Source organism: Babylonia areolata, chromosome 2 (assembly GCF_041734735.1).
Source record: "Babylonia areolata isolate BAREFJ2019XMU chromosome 2, ASM4173473v1, whole genome shotgun sequence".
In the NCBI taxonomy this organism is placed as follows: Eukaryota; Metazoa; Mollusca; class Gastropoda; order Neogastropoda; family Buccinidae; genus Babylonia; species Babylonia areolata.
In genome coordinates, this window is record NC_134877.1 from 13,631,827 (window position 1) to 13,645,142 (window position 13,316).

General features: G+C 44.3%; 1 protein-coding gene across 1 annotated transcript in view; it reads left to right on the forward strand.

Annotated features, from left to right (window-relative positions):
• The window catches only part of LOC143298061 (huntingtin-like), a 78,033-nt gene that overhangs the window by 21,121 nt on the left and 43,596 nt on the right, over positions 1-13,316 (forward strand). The window contains 11 exon segments of the mRNA XM_076610736.1: positions 331-466; positions 1,567-1,769; positions 2,203-2,318; positions 4,200-4,385; positions 5,597-5,817; positions 7,775-7,850; positions 8,650-8,867; positions 9,982-10,130; positions 11,225-11,361; positions 12,409-12,525; positions 12,900-13,246. Coding sequence (XP_076466851.1) covers positions 331-466; positions 1,567-1,769; positions 2,203-2,318; positions 4,200-4,385; positions 5,597-5,817; positions 7,775-7,850; positions 8,650-8,867; positions 9,982-10,130; positions 11,225-11,361; positions 12,409-12,525; positions 12,900-13,246 — 1,906 coding nt within the window.

Sequence of the window (13,316 nt, forward strand, 5' to 3'; positions counted from 1 at the left end):
GTGTCTTTGGTGTGTGTATAATTGCTGTTTAGTTTCTGCCGATCGGCCATTAGCTAGCCCGTGTATTTGTGTCTTTAAGTGAGTGTATTTGGCATGAGTACATGTGTGTTTAGTGTGTGTGTGTGTGTGTGTGTGTGTATGATTGCTGCATTTAGTTGACACTGACTCACTGTAACCCAACCCATGACAGTATAACACTGTGCCTGTGACACTACAGTATAACATTGTGACGGTGACAGTGCAGTATAACATTGTGACGGTGACAATGCAGTATAACATTGTGACGGTGACAATGCAGTATAGCACAGTGAGGGGTGACTGATGCTGCAGGGTCAGCCTACAAGTCACTGCGGTCAGCGGACGAGATGGCGAGCATCACAGGGATGGGGGAGGAGGGGAAGTGGGCGGCAGTGACTGACCGCATGCTGGTCCCTCCCATAGAGCAGCTGCTGACCCACGTAGCCAGGTGGGTGTGGAGCACTTCTTCTTCTTCTTCTTTGTTCATGGGCTACAACTCCCACATTCACTAGTATGTATATGAGTGGGATTTTACGTGTATGACCGTATTTACCCCACCATGTTGGCAGCCATACTCCAATTTTTGGGGTGTGCATGCTAGGTATGTTCTTGTTTTCATAACCCACGGAACACTGACATGGATTACAGGATCTTTAATGTACATATTTGATCTTCTGCTTGCATATGCACATGAAGGGGGTTCAGGCACAAGCAGGTCTGCACATATGTTGACTTGGGAGATTGGAAAAATCTCCAACATTTACCCACCAGGCATCATTGCCGAGATTCGAACCTGGGACCCTCAGATTGAAAGTCCAATGCTTTAACCACTCGGCTATTGCGCCTGTTGTGTGGAATACTGATAGTGTGTCCTAAAGTGCCAGGGCTGATGCACTTGTGGAGTGTGAGGTTCTTTAGAACTACAAGGTGTGGAGTCAGACTTCATGGTTCTGTTGAACCAAGCTTGTGCTGCTTTGTAATAATAATGGTAATATTGATGCAGATTTGACACCCATACCTCCCAAATATGATGCTTTTGGCATTTTCGATGAAAAGTTATACATTATATACATAAACATTACATGCATCAAGCATACCATACATGAACAAGTATGTGTGCACTCAAATGCGCATACACACACACACACACACACACACACACACACACACACACACACACACACCTTCAGCCAGCAGAAGTTCAAAAAGCACAGTAATCAATGATATGATAGGCAGAATGGAAGAGGTGTGTTTTGAAAGACTTTTTTAACTGAACTGGTGAATCACATTGCGGACTAAGAGAGGGCATTTTGTTCCATGCAACAGGGCCAAGGTAGGAGAAAGAGCGCTGACTTTGGGATTTTTTATTTTGTTTGATACATTGTCAGGAGACACTTCCAGTAAACACTTCCAGTATGTGTAGTTTTATCAGTTATGATAGTGCTGGAACTTGTCTGTATGTGACTGTGTGTCTGACACACCAGCTGTGTACCCTAAGTTGATGCTGTGCTCTGATCTGTGTGTGTGTGTGTGTGTGTGTGTGCCCAGGATCCTGAACGCCTGCACCCACGTGATTGAGGAAACGGTGCCAGGTCCCCCCCAGGTGAAGCCCTCTCTCCCCTCCCTGCCCAACGCCCCCTCCCTCAGCCCCGTCAAACGCAAGGTGAAGGGCGCTGACAAGGAGCCCTCCTCCCCTGCCCCCACAGGTCCTGGGGCTGACGCCAAGATGCCACAGAAAACACCCTCCAAAGGTCAGTGCTGGGTCATTGCCTTTCACTGTATACAAACACTGAGTCTGCACTGTGTCTGTATTGTATTCATATATATATATTTTTTTTTTTTTTCGTTTTGTTTGTTTGGTTTTTGTTGCTGTTGTTGTTGATTTTTTCAATCATTTGCCTTCTATGTATCTTTCATTTGCCATGAATGTCATCCATATGGGGTCAGAATACTATACTTTGATACAATTCTGATGCACGATAGCATTTTGAACTTCCTTTGGTGCTTTGTATTGAAAGTTGTATGGGTTGAAGTTTAAGAAAAAAGTATCAACTTATATGTAAAAGATGTATTTTGAAAGAACACCTCATCAATTCAGACTGGAAAAAGGCTGTGTAATCTGGTTTGTGCTCATCACATGAGCTTGTTGACTGAACACATGGGCATCGCTTCGTGTGTGGACAGAGCCCAAGGACTCTGAGAAAGAGAAGAGCAAGAAGGAAGGGATCGGGTCGTTCTACAATCTACCTCAGTACATGAAGCTGTATGAAGTGCTCAAGGGAGCTTACTCTAACTACAAGGTGAGTGGTTACCTTCATTCCCTGCCTGTCATCAGTACATCACATCTAGCCACTGCACTGTCCTCTTGGCACTGTCCCACCTTTGTCTTACCTGTCTGCCTGTCTGTGCCATAGTAGTACATCTCCTTTCACACACACACACACACACACACACACACACACACACACACAAATGCATACATGCATACACACACATGCCTATAATGCTATACTTTGGTGTTGATTTTTCTAGGCCCGTTTATTTCTGAGCATATCTGTCGTGGTTGTTTAACATTTCACAGGTGATGATGTGTGGTGTTCTGGTTTATTAGAGTGCACCATGCAGCCCAACATAACTGTCTTCAGCACTTGCGGTTTCTGTCGGGGTTAACTCGTGGCTTGAAGACCTGCCCTGTGAGCACAGGGGGGCATTTTTTCTCATATGATCTGACTCTGGGCTAAAGGTTATAATGTGCCTCTTGATCACATGATGAACCTGTCACAGGACACACAGGGTATTTCAGTGAGTGCAACAGTGCCACCTGTTGACCTGCCCCCATCCTGGTAGGAACATAGCCAGTTGGACCGGGGCTGTGAATATTGTAGCTAACCCTCCTCCTGGGGACCTGAGTTGGGAAATAGCCTGTAAATATAGCACCGTAAAGTTTGGTCTATTGAGCTCACTGGTATATAAGCCGCACCCACTAAATTTTGGAAAAAATTGAACTTCATACATACATAAGCCACACTGGCTTACAAGCCGCACTTATTTCCGGTACCAGAACACATACGGATACTACAGAAAAGCTATCAATACTGTAGGTTATGAAATAAACACAAGCGGGAACAACACAAAGAAAAGCAAGTGAAAATACTGCTAGTACCACAAAAAAATTTTTTAAATAAACACAATGAAAATAAGATCCATAATTTAGGGATAGTCCCATTTATTCAACGTCATCCTGCTCACTGAATCCACTGTAATCTTCGTCTTCAGTGTCCGAGTTGAAGAGAACCAGCACAGCTTCCTCCGCCATCTTGCCACTGACTTCAGCCTTGCTTTCACTTCATGAACATGAATGCAAAGTGGAGGTCGCTGCTGGTTCGCCGCTTGCACTGTTGTCTGCTAGGTCAATCGCCTTCAATTTGAAGGCCGAATCATTGGCATCACGTCATGTTTTTGGTATGATGAGGTTGTGCACTTGAGCAGAGTAGAACTGAATGCTGATCTGAAGGCTTTAATGTGTGGGGATTTGATTTATAAAATGTGAACAGTTAGCACACTACCCTGAAGTTCATCCAAAAATTCATGGACAGAAATCATAATTTTGGTGAGTTGAAGGGCAGCTAAGAATAGACGAGAACGTGACACTCCCGGGATCGTTAAAATCCTCAAATAAGCTGCATCATTGTATAAGCCACAGAGGTTGAAGCTGGGGTAAAAAGTCGCAGCTTATAGACCGAACGTTACGGTAATAATGATAACAGTGATGCACATTTTGTAGCTTCCTTTCTCTCTAAGAGCTCAGGGCGCTTTCCATGAAAGAAAAAGTTACAAATTAGATGAATCATTCATGACCACTTTTTCTCAAAACCCCTCCCTCCCACGGCCGCTGACTCTTCTTCCTCATTCATCATGCATCCAAAGTGAGCTGGCATGGATGGTGTTAGAGAAGAAGGAAGCTGAGAGTGCTTGTAGATAGGTTTTAAGTCAAGAGCAAAAGGCAGAGATAGAATCAGATGCACGGATATGGTGAGGAAGGTTCTTTCAGATATGAATAGCAGCAAAGAAGAAAGAACGTTCACCATAGGTTTTTGTATTGACACTGGTTCCTTGGTTGTATGATGTAGCAGCAGTTGTTCACTATTTACAAATTTGTATATATTGCTTGACTGTTTTAGATATCCCTGGATCTGAGCAGCTCTGACAAGTTCTGCTCCTTTGTGCGTGTGACGCTGGATGTGCTGGCCCAGCTGCTGGAGATCGCCACCCTGTTCGATGTGGGCAAGTACGCCGAGGAGATCCTCAACTACTTCAAGAGCACCGTCATTCTGGAGCCCACCTCCACCGTGCTCTGTGTGCAGCAGGTAGGGTGAAACTGCCAAGGCTTCAGGGTGGGTAGGTGGGGGGCAGGGGGTTGGAGGTGGGGGGGTAGGAGCCAGAGGAGGGGGTGGATTGGGATGTTGGTTTGGGGGATTGGTCAGGGGAGCAGTGCTAGTCTGTGTCCAGCACAGTGCAGCTTCAGATTGTTTCTTCATGGCATTCCTCCCCCAGGCCCCCAGGCCCCCCTGTATTTTCCTCACTCCACCCAGGTGTGAAATCATACCTGACTTCAGTTGGGAAAGATTCAAAACATGGTCATCAGTATATTGACGTCAGAATGCTAATTCAGAATATTGTCAGTTTTCAGTTAACTTTACTCATGATATTTTTACTGAACGAGAGTGGCTTTACTCATATTTTTACTGATAGAGAGTGGCTTTTTTTTGCTTTTTTTCTTACTTTGGGAGGAAGCGGTATTTTTGGTTGGTTGGTTGGTTGGTTTTGTATCTTCTGTACCTCTATAGTGACATTACTGCACCGGGTTTGGCTTATTATGGGGCAGTGTGTGTATCATCAGTCCACCAAGGCTTTTAACACACTATGTTTCAATGGTCCATCACTTACTGCTGGCCTGTGGCTGCTGTTTATTATGCTGCTTTCATCACAAGGTAGTTTAATGCTTCTGATCATAGATTCAGTCGCAAGCATTTGCTTTGGGATTTTTAATGGAGGATGAAAATCATCTTTGTGTTATTACACGCACTAGTCTGTTGTGTCTTAACGTTATTTGGCTGTTACTTGCAATATCATATTGCTTTTAAAGAGCCATGAAAATAAGGTGACAAAATGTGAACTGTTGAAAGCTTTTTAGCAGTAAGTTTTATACATAGGTGTTAGGTTGCAGAAACAAACATAGGGAAATAGATAAAAGTATGGAAAAACATGTCATCCCCTACAGAAAGCCAGGCACTGTTTGACACAGTGTTGTGTGTTGTGGTGTGCATCTCTTGCTCAAGGCAGAGAGAAACATGTCAAATCCTACAGAAAGCAGGACAACAGCAGTGTGTGTGGTGGTGTTTGTCAGTTGCTGAAGGCAGAGAGAAACATGTCAACCCCTACAGCGGTGTGTGTGTGTGTCAGTTGCTGAAGACAGAAGCATGTCAACCCCTACAGCAATGTGTTGTGTGTCAGCTGCTGAAGGCAGAGAGAAACATGTCAACCCCTACAGCAGTGTGTGTGTTGTGGTGTGTGACAGCTGCTGAAGGCTCTGTTTGGCACCAATCTGGCCAGCCAGTGGGAGTGTGAGCAGCAGAACGCGGGGGTGACGCGGCCGGGGAAGACGACACGGCTGTCGGCCAGCGGGAAACCCGGCCTGTACCACAACTGCATGGGGCAGCCCTACGCCCAGCTGACCCACTCCCTCCTCTCCTCCACCTACAGGACCGCCACCTCTCTCGACACGGACGACCCCAACAGGTGAGACTTGGAGTCTTGGGGGGTGACTTTTTACCTGTCTGTGCAGTGTTGTCACACACACACACATACTGATATGCGTGTGTTCTCTCACTCACGCATGTGCACACACACACACAGACATGACGATGGCACGTACACACACACACACACACACACACATGCACGAAGACACTTACACACACACACACACACACACACACACACACATGATGCAGGCACTTACACACACACACACACACACACACACACATGTAGGTAGGCACTTACACACACACACTTGCACTTGCTCACACACATTCTCTCTCTCTCTTTTCTCTCTCTCTCTCTCTCCGCATTTTTTATAAAATACGTGCTGTTTGTTATAAATATGATGCTTGTTATAATATTGTTTCTTTTCTCATCTTTCTGTGAATTTGTTAACATTTACTCATTTCTTGTGGTCTTCTTCATACCTTTTCTTTAGACATTTTTCCCTTTCGAGGGCTGGAAAAAGCAATTGTTTGCTTACTCTAATGCCCTCAGAAATAGAATTCCTTCATTCCTTCCATTTATTCCTTCATTCCTTCTCTCTCTCTTTCTCTCTCTCTCTCTCTCTCTCTCTCTCTCTCTCTCACTCTGTCTCTCTCTCTCTCATTACTATATTTATATACAATATCGTCATGAATGCAGGTGTCACGATTATGTACCTGTAAATGTTTACTGTGCAATTTAGTGTATTTGAATTTCATGTATGTATTTCTATAACCTTTTGTTATCTTGTGAACATTTTGATTTCATTTCTCTTCGCACTGAGGGCTAGATGTAAAAAAGCATATGCATGCTTATTCCACTTCCCTCATTAAAAAAGATTTGTTCGTTCGTTCGTTTGTTTGTTTGTTCTCTCTCTCTCTCTCTCTTATAAAAAAAACCCTCCACCCCCCCCCCCCCTCTCCCTCCCTGACACCCGCTACCTCCCCGATCCCTGACTGCACCCAGACCCTGCCCCCCAACCCGCCCACCCCTTTCCCACATGTTTGTATAATGACCTGAGGCCAGTGTACAATAAACCATTTGTCTTGTCTTGTCTCTCATTCAAAAAATTGTACCATTCTGTAACATCTCATGATTCTTCTCATTGGTTCATTGTCTTTTCACTACAGCGCTCTTTAGACACTTGCACAGTCATTCTTTTCAGCACAACCATAAACATTCACACATTGGGTGTGGAGAATGGTTGAGGGATTGAATGTGGGGTGGTGGAGGAGTTGTACTGAGAAAAAAATGCTAATTGAGGGATTGAATGTGGGGATATGGGGTGAGGGGCGTACTGAGAAAAAAATGCTAATTGAGGGATTGAAGGTGGGGATATGGGGTGAGGGGTGTACTGAGAAAAAAAAAAGCTAATTGTGGGATTGAACGTGGGGATATGGAGTGGGGGTTGTGCTGAGAAAAATGCTAATTGATGGATTGAATGTGTGGTGGTAGAGGAGTTGTACTGAGAAAAAAAATGCTAATTGAGGGATTGAATGTGAGGTGGTGGAGGAGTTGTACTGAGAGAAAAAATGCTATTTGAGGGATTGAACGTAGGGATATGGAGTGGGGGGTTGTACTGAGAAAAAAAATGCTAATTGAAGGATTGAATGTTGGGTGGTGGAGGAGTTGTACTGAGAAAAAAAATGCTAATTGGGGGATTGAATGTGGTGATATAGGGTGGGGGGTTGTGCTAAGAAAAAATGCTAATTGGGGGATTGAACATGGTGATATAGGGTGGGGGGTTGTGCTAAGAAAAAATGCTAATTGAGGGATTGAACGTGGGGATGTGGAGTTGGGAGTTGTACTGAGAAAAAAAAAAAAAGCTAATTGAGGGATTGAATGCTATCGGCAGTGTAGTGGGTCATAACACCTCTTAATAATGTTTTGTGCAATACATGATGAAGGATAAAGATAGTGGACAGATGGCAGTGACATTGTGTGACAGCTGTCTGATGTGGCTGAAGAAGAGGGTGGAGAGAAAAGTGCCAGCCATTCTCAAGCCCAGCAGTAAGGTGGATAAGGTGAGACACCACATCCTGTCTTCGTCTTTTTTGTTTCTTTATCTTCTCTTTTCTTTCTCTTTTTTTTTCCTGTCTTCTATGATTTGTTATGTTTGGTCAGAAAAAGTTCCCCTTTTTTTTTTCTTCTTGTTTTTGATAGTTATTTCAAGATATTGCTCTGCTGGCATGGGGTGGTGCAAGACCCTCTTACGCTACTTTTAGGGATATCTTTTTATTCAGAATATTATGTCCTGTTGTCTTTAGGAAATCTGGCATGCTAATAACAGGTAGAAAGAGAAACTGCTACTGTAATATACCAGTGATAAATAAGCAATCAAGATTTCATGATGCTGTGTGTGCTTTTCATTGGATCATACTGTGCTTGCAGATAAGAAAAAGAAAGCAAATAGGTATGAAATAAAGTTATGCAGTGCAGCACAAGACAACACAACACAATGCAATACAGCACAATGCAATACAACACAACACAATACCTGGGTTGTACATTGTGACATCAGTTGCTGAAGCAGTGTGATGTGCAGGTGGTGATTGCGTCATACATACGGCTGTTTGAGCCACAACACAACACATCACAACACAACACAACACGTTGCAGCACAACACAATACAACACATTACATTATCTGGGCTTTATAATGTGACATTGGTTGCTGAAGCAGCATGCTTCACAGGCGGTGATTGGGTCATTCATCCAGCTGTTTGAGCTGCAACAATACAACACAATTCAATACAACACAACACATTTCAGTACCTGGGCTTCATAACGTGACATGAGTTGCTGAAGCAGTGTGACGTGCAGGCGGTGATTGGGTCGTACATCCGGCTGTTTGAGCCGCTGGTGATCAAGGCGCTGAAGCAGTACACGGTGACCTCCTGCCTGCAGCTGCAGCGTCAGGTCCTTAGCCTGCTGACCCAGCTCATCCAGCTACGTGTCAACTACTGCCTCCTTGACTCTGACATGATCTTCATCACCTTCGTCCTCAAGCAGTTTGAGTTCATCGAGGAGGGACAGATCAGGTTCGTCGTGATCAGTATTTTTTTTTTCTTTTTTTTTTTTGCTGCTCCCATCATCTGCGTCGTTTCAGTGGCATTACTCCCCCATGTTGCTTATTCCGAGTCCCCCCCTTCCACACGGCCACATTTGGATTTGTCTGTCACAGTCCCTGGCGTCTGCAGTCCACAGAGAACTATCAGTGTGAGGTCACCAGGAGGCCACACACAAGAGGAGAGCCTGTACAGCTGCTGAGTCACTTCAGTGGTGCCTGTTTCAGTTTCGCTGAGGTGTCAAAGCATGCTGACTTATATACACACACCATATCTGCTGTTTTTGTTGTTGTTTTAAATGTATAAATCTTTTTTTGATTGTTTTTATTTTTAGATTCAGCACATTTTTTCCTTCAGGGTAGAGGGTTTAAGGTGGGCGGCATTCTTCTTGAGAACTGGCCCTAGTATACAGATCTGTGTTTCAAACGTTAATGCCCTAGTATACAAAATTATACTACACAACATTATTAGTATACAGAACTGTTGTTTCATAGCAATTAATGCCTTAGTATACAAAATTAGAAGTGCCCCTGTATACAGAATTGTGTTACACAGCATAAATGAAAAGGTATACATAACTGTGTTACAAAGCATTAATACCTAAGTATACAGAACTGTGTCACACAACATTAATGCCCTGGTATATAAAATACAACACTACATTAATGAACCAGTATACAGAACTATGTGTACACAACATTAAGGAACAAGTATACAGAACTAAGTGCTACACAACATTAATGAACCAGATTACAGAACTGTGTGTTACCCAATAATAAACAGAAGCATGTGTTACATAACATTAATGAACTGGCATACAGAAGAGTGTGTTACACATACCTGTCCAGTATACAGAACTGTGTGTTATACAACAATAAAGAACCAGTATACAAAAGTGTGTGTTACATGTCACCTGCCCAGTGTACATAACTGTGTGTTATACAACAATAAAGAACTAGTATACAAAAGTGTGTGTTACATGTCACATGCCCAGTGTACAGAACTGTGTTTAACAACAATAATGAACCAGCATACAGAAGTGTGTGTTAAACGTCACCTGCCAAGCACGCAGAACTGTGTGTCGCAGGAACTCGGAAGTGCTGATGCCACACATCTTCCAGTTCCTGGTGATGCTGTCCTATGAGAAGTACCACAGCAAGCCCATCATCGACATGCCCCGCATCATCCACCGCTGTGACGGCATCATGGCCTCCGGGCTGCGGCCAGACACCCACGGTATGGCCACAGCCTGTGTCACAGACTTTCCATCTCTGTAATGGTGCACCTGCATATGGATCGCATGTCAGTGTGTGGGTGATGAATGTAGAGCAGGCTGGCAGGCAGTCCATGTTGTTCGATGCATCCATTGATGTGTAGTCTGTGGTCCTTTTTCTATTTCTTCATTCTCTGTTCGCTGAAATACAGTAGGTTTAAAGAACAGAGTGTGAAGAATATAACTCATTTCTTACAAGCTCTGCAGCAGTAGTGAAGTGTAGTGTGTTGTCCTTTCATGTTTCTTCATTCTCTGTTCTCTGCAATTCAGTAGATTTAAGGAACAGAGTGTGAAGACTATAACTCATTTCTTACATACTTCACAACTGTAGATTCACATCATATTTACGAGCAAACACAAAAGTTGTGAAACTGGTTACTCAAACAAAACAAAGTCGTTAAAAAGCAGCATCAGTAGTTGCTGAGCAATCCGATTCTTGTCATGAAACGATCAGACCAGATTGCTGAGCCACTTGCAGATGTTGCTCTCAACAGGACTGATTTTGATCAACGAACGGGCTACCATTATCTCGTGAGATGGACAGATGCCAGTCATCACTGAACTGTATTACTCTTTTGTCACAACAGATTTCTCTGTGTGAAATTAGGCCTGCTGTCCCCAGGGAGAGAGTGTCGCTACACTGAGAGCACCATCCTTTTTTCTTTATTTTTTTCATCTGCCTGCAGTTTTATTTGTTTTTCTGTCAAAGAGGACTTTTCTGCAGAATTTTGCCAGGGACAACCCTTTTGTTACTGTGAATTCTTTTACGTGCGCTAAGTGCATAGCATACACAGGACCTTGGTTTATCGTCTTTTCCGAATGACTAGTGTCTAGACCACCACTCAAGATCTAGTGGAGGGGGAGAAAATACTGGCAACTGTGGAATTTGAACCAGTGTGTTCAGATTCTCTCGCTTCCTAGGCGGACGCGTTACCACTCGGCCAACACTCCACTCATAAATAAAGCTGGTTGTTGGAGTTTAGTTGAAGGATGAAGTGAGTGCAGTGTGTGTGGTGTGCTGACCGGCAGTGGACAGTGTGTGGTGTGGTGGTTCCAGCCATCCCGGCGCTGCAGCCCATAGTGTACGACCTGTTCTTGCTGCGGGGAACTGCCAGGTCTGACGTCAGCAAGGAACTGGAGACCCAGAGAGAGGTGGTCGTCTCCATGCTGCTCAGGCTTATCCACTGCCATCAGGTGGGTCTGTGTGTGGGTGTGTCTGTGTGTGTGAGTGTGTGTGTTGGTGACTGTGTGTGGGGGTGTGTGTCTCTGTGTGTGTGGGGGTGAGGGGTGTGTGGGGGGGGGTGTTTGTGAAAGTCCCTATGTTTGTATGTTTGTGTTTCTATGTGTTTCTGTGTGTCTGTGTTGTGTGTAAGCCCCAGTATGTGTGTATTTGTATGTGTCTGTGTAAGTCCCTGTGTGTGTGTGTGTGTGTGTGTGTGCATGTTTACTGGCAAACAGGTAGTTCATCTGACATTTCCCAACACTCAGATGGATGGAATATTATCATATATGAGGCATAGTTGGTGCTTTTTTATGTGGTAATTCATACTTGCATTCTGCGTTATAACCCTGGTATATATATTTTCCAGTATGTCTTCATGTGCTTTTGTATGCTGTCATGTACTGTTGTATGTGCATTGTTTGATGGGAGGTGCAATATTGTAAATTTGTGCCATAATCTTCTTTTGCATTGTCTATTTTTGTTATTTAATGAAGTGGTGGTCTAGTGATAACATGTCTGCCTAGGAAGCGAAAGAATCTCAGTGCACAGGTTAGAATCTGACACTCACAAGTATTTTCTTTTGTTGCACTAGAACTGAACATTAGTCATTCGGTTGAAACAATAAATCGGGTCCCTGTGTGTAGCATGCACTTGGCACATGTAAAAGAACCCATGGCAACAAAAGGATTGTCCCTGGCAAAGTTCTGTAGAAACATGCACTAATAGGAAAACAAATAAACTTGCTGGCAGAAAAAAAGATTACTATATAAAAAAAATTTAAAAGGGTGGTACTGCAGTGTAGCGACACACTCTTCCTAAGGAGAGCAGCCTGAATTTCACACGGAGAAATATGTTGTAACAAAATGTTCACACAAGACAAGACAATAGAATACAATACAATATGAACACAACGCAACAGAACACAACACAATACAATACGATCCAGTAGAGTACAGTACAAAACAATGCAGTACAGTACAACACAATTATTGTTGTTATCATGCGTGTTGTGTTCACAGGCCCTGGAGATGTTTGTGGTGATCCTGCAGCAGTGTCACAGGGAGAGCGAGGAGCGGTGGAAACGCATGTCGCGCATGGTTACTGACGCTGTCATGCCTGCCCTTGTGGAACAACAGGTGAGGGGGTGGGACAGGGTCTGAGGGGGCCGGGTGTCTGCTTTCTGTTTGATCAAACCACACTGGCTGCTTTGGTCAGTACTTATGTGTTCAGGTGTATTTGTATGCAAATGGTACTTGCTTTTTTAAGAGTTTCACTTGCAGTTATGTGACTACGAGTTTGTATAAGTGGATGTCTTCAGGTGTATTTATATGGAAGTGGTGCTTGCTTTTTAAAGAGTTTTACTTTCAGTTATGGGTCTTACGAGTTTGTGATTGTGGATGTGTTTAGGTGTATTTATATGGAAATGGTTCTTACTTCTCAAGAGTTTTACTTCCAGATATGGGTCTTACGAGTAGAAGTTATTGTACAAGTGTGGCATCTGTCTGACAAGGTGACGGTGGACAGCCAGCCGGGGCTGGACATTCTGCATCGCCTCTTTGAGTCAGTGGCCCCCAGTGTGTTCCGCCCAGTGGACATTCTGCTGAAGACACTGCTGGCCCCGCCAGGCAGCGTGGAGAGCTTGCAGGGGGTGGAGCGCTGGATGTGCCTTGTGCTGGCCCTCCTGCGCGTCCTGGTGTCCCAGTCCAAGGAGGAGGCCATCCTGTCGCGCCTGGAGGAGATGGGGCTCCACATCCACCTCACCCGAGGCTCCCACCACCCACCCCACCACCACACGCTCATGACCTCCTCCATCACCGAGATGCTGAGGAACCTGTCCGCTGAGGAGACGCTGGCCTGGTATAGTCATGTTTGTTGTCTGTATGTGTGTGTGTGTGTGTGTGTGTCGGTGGGTGGGTTTGTGTGTCAT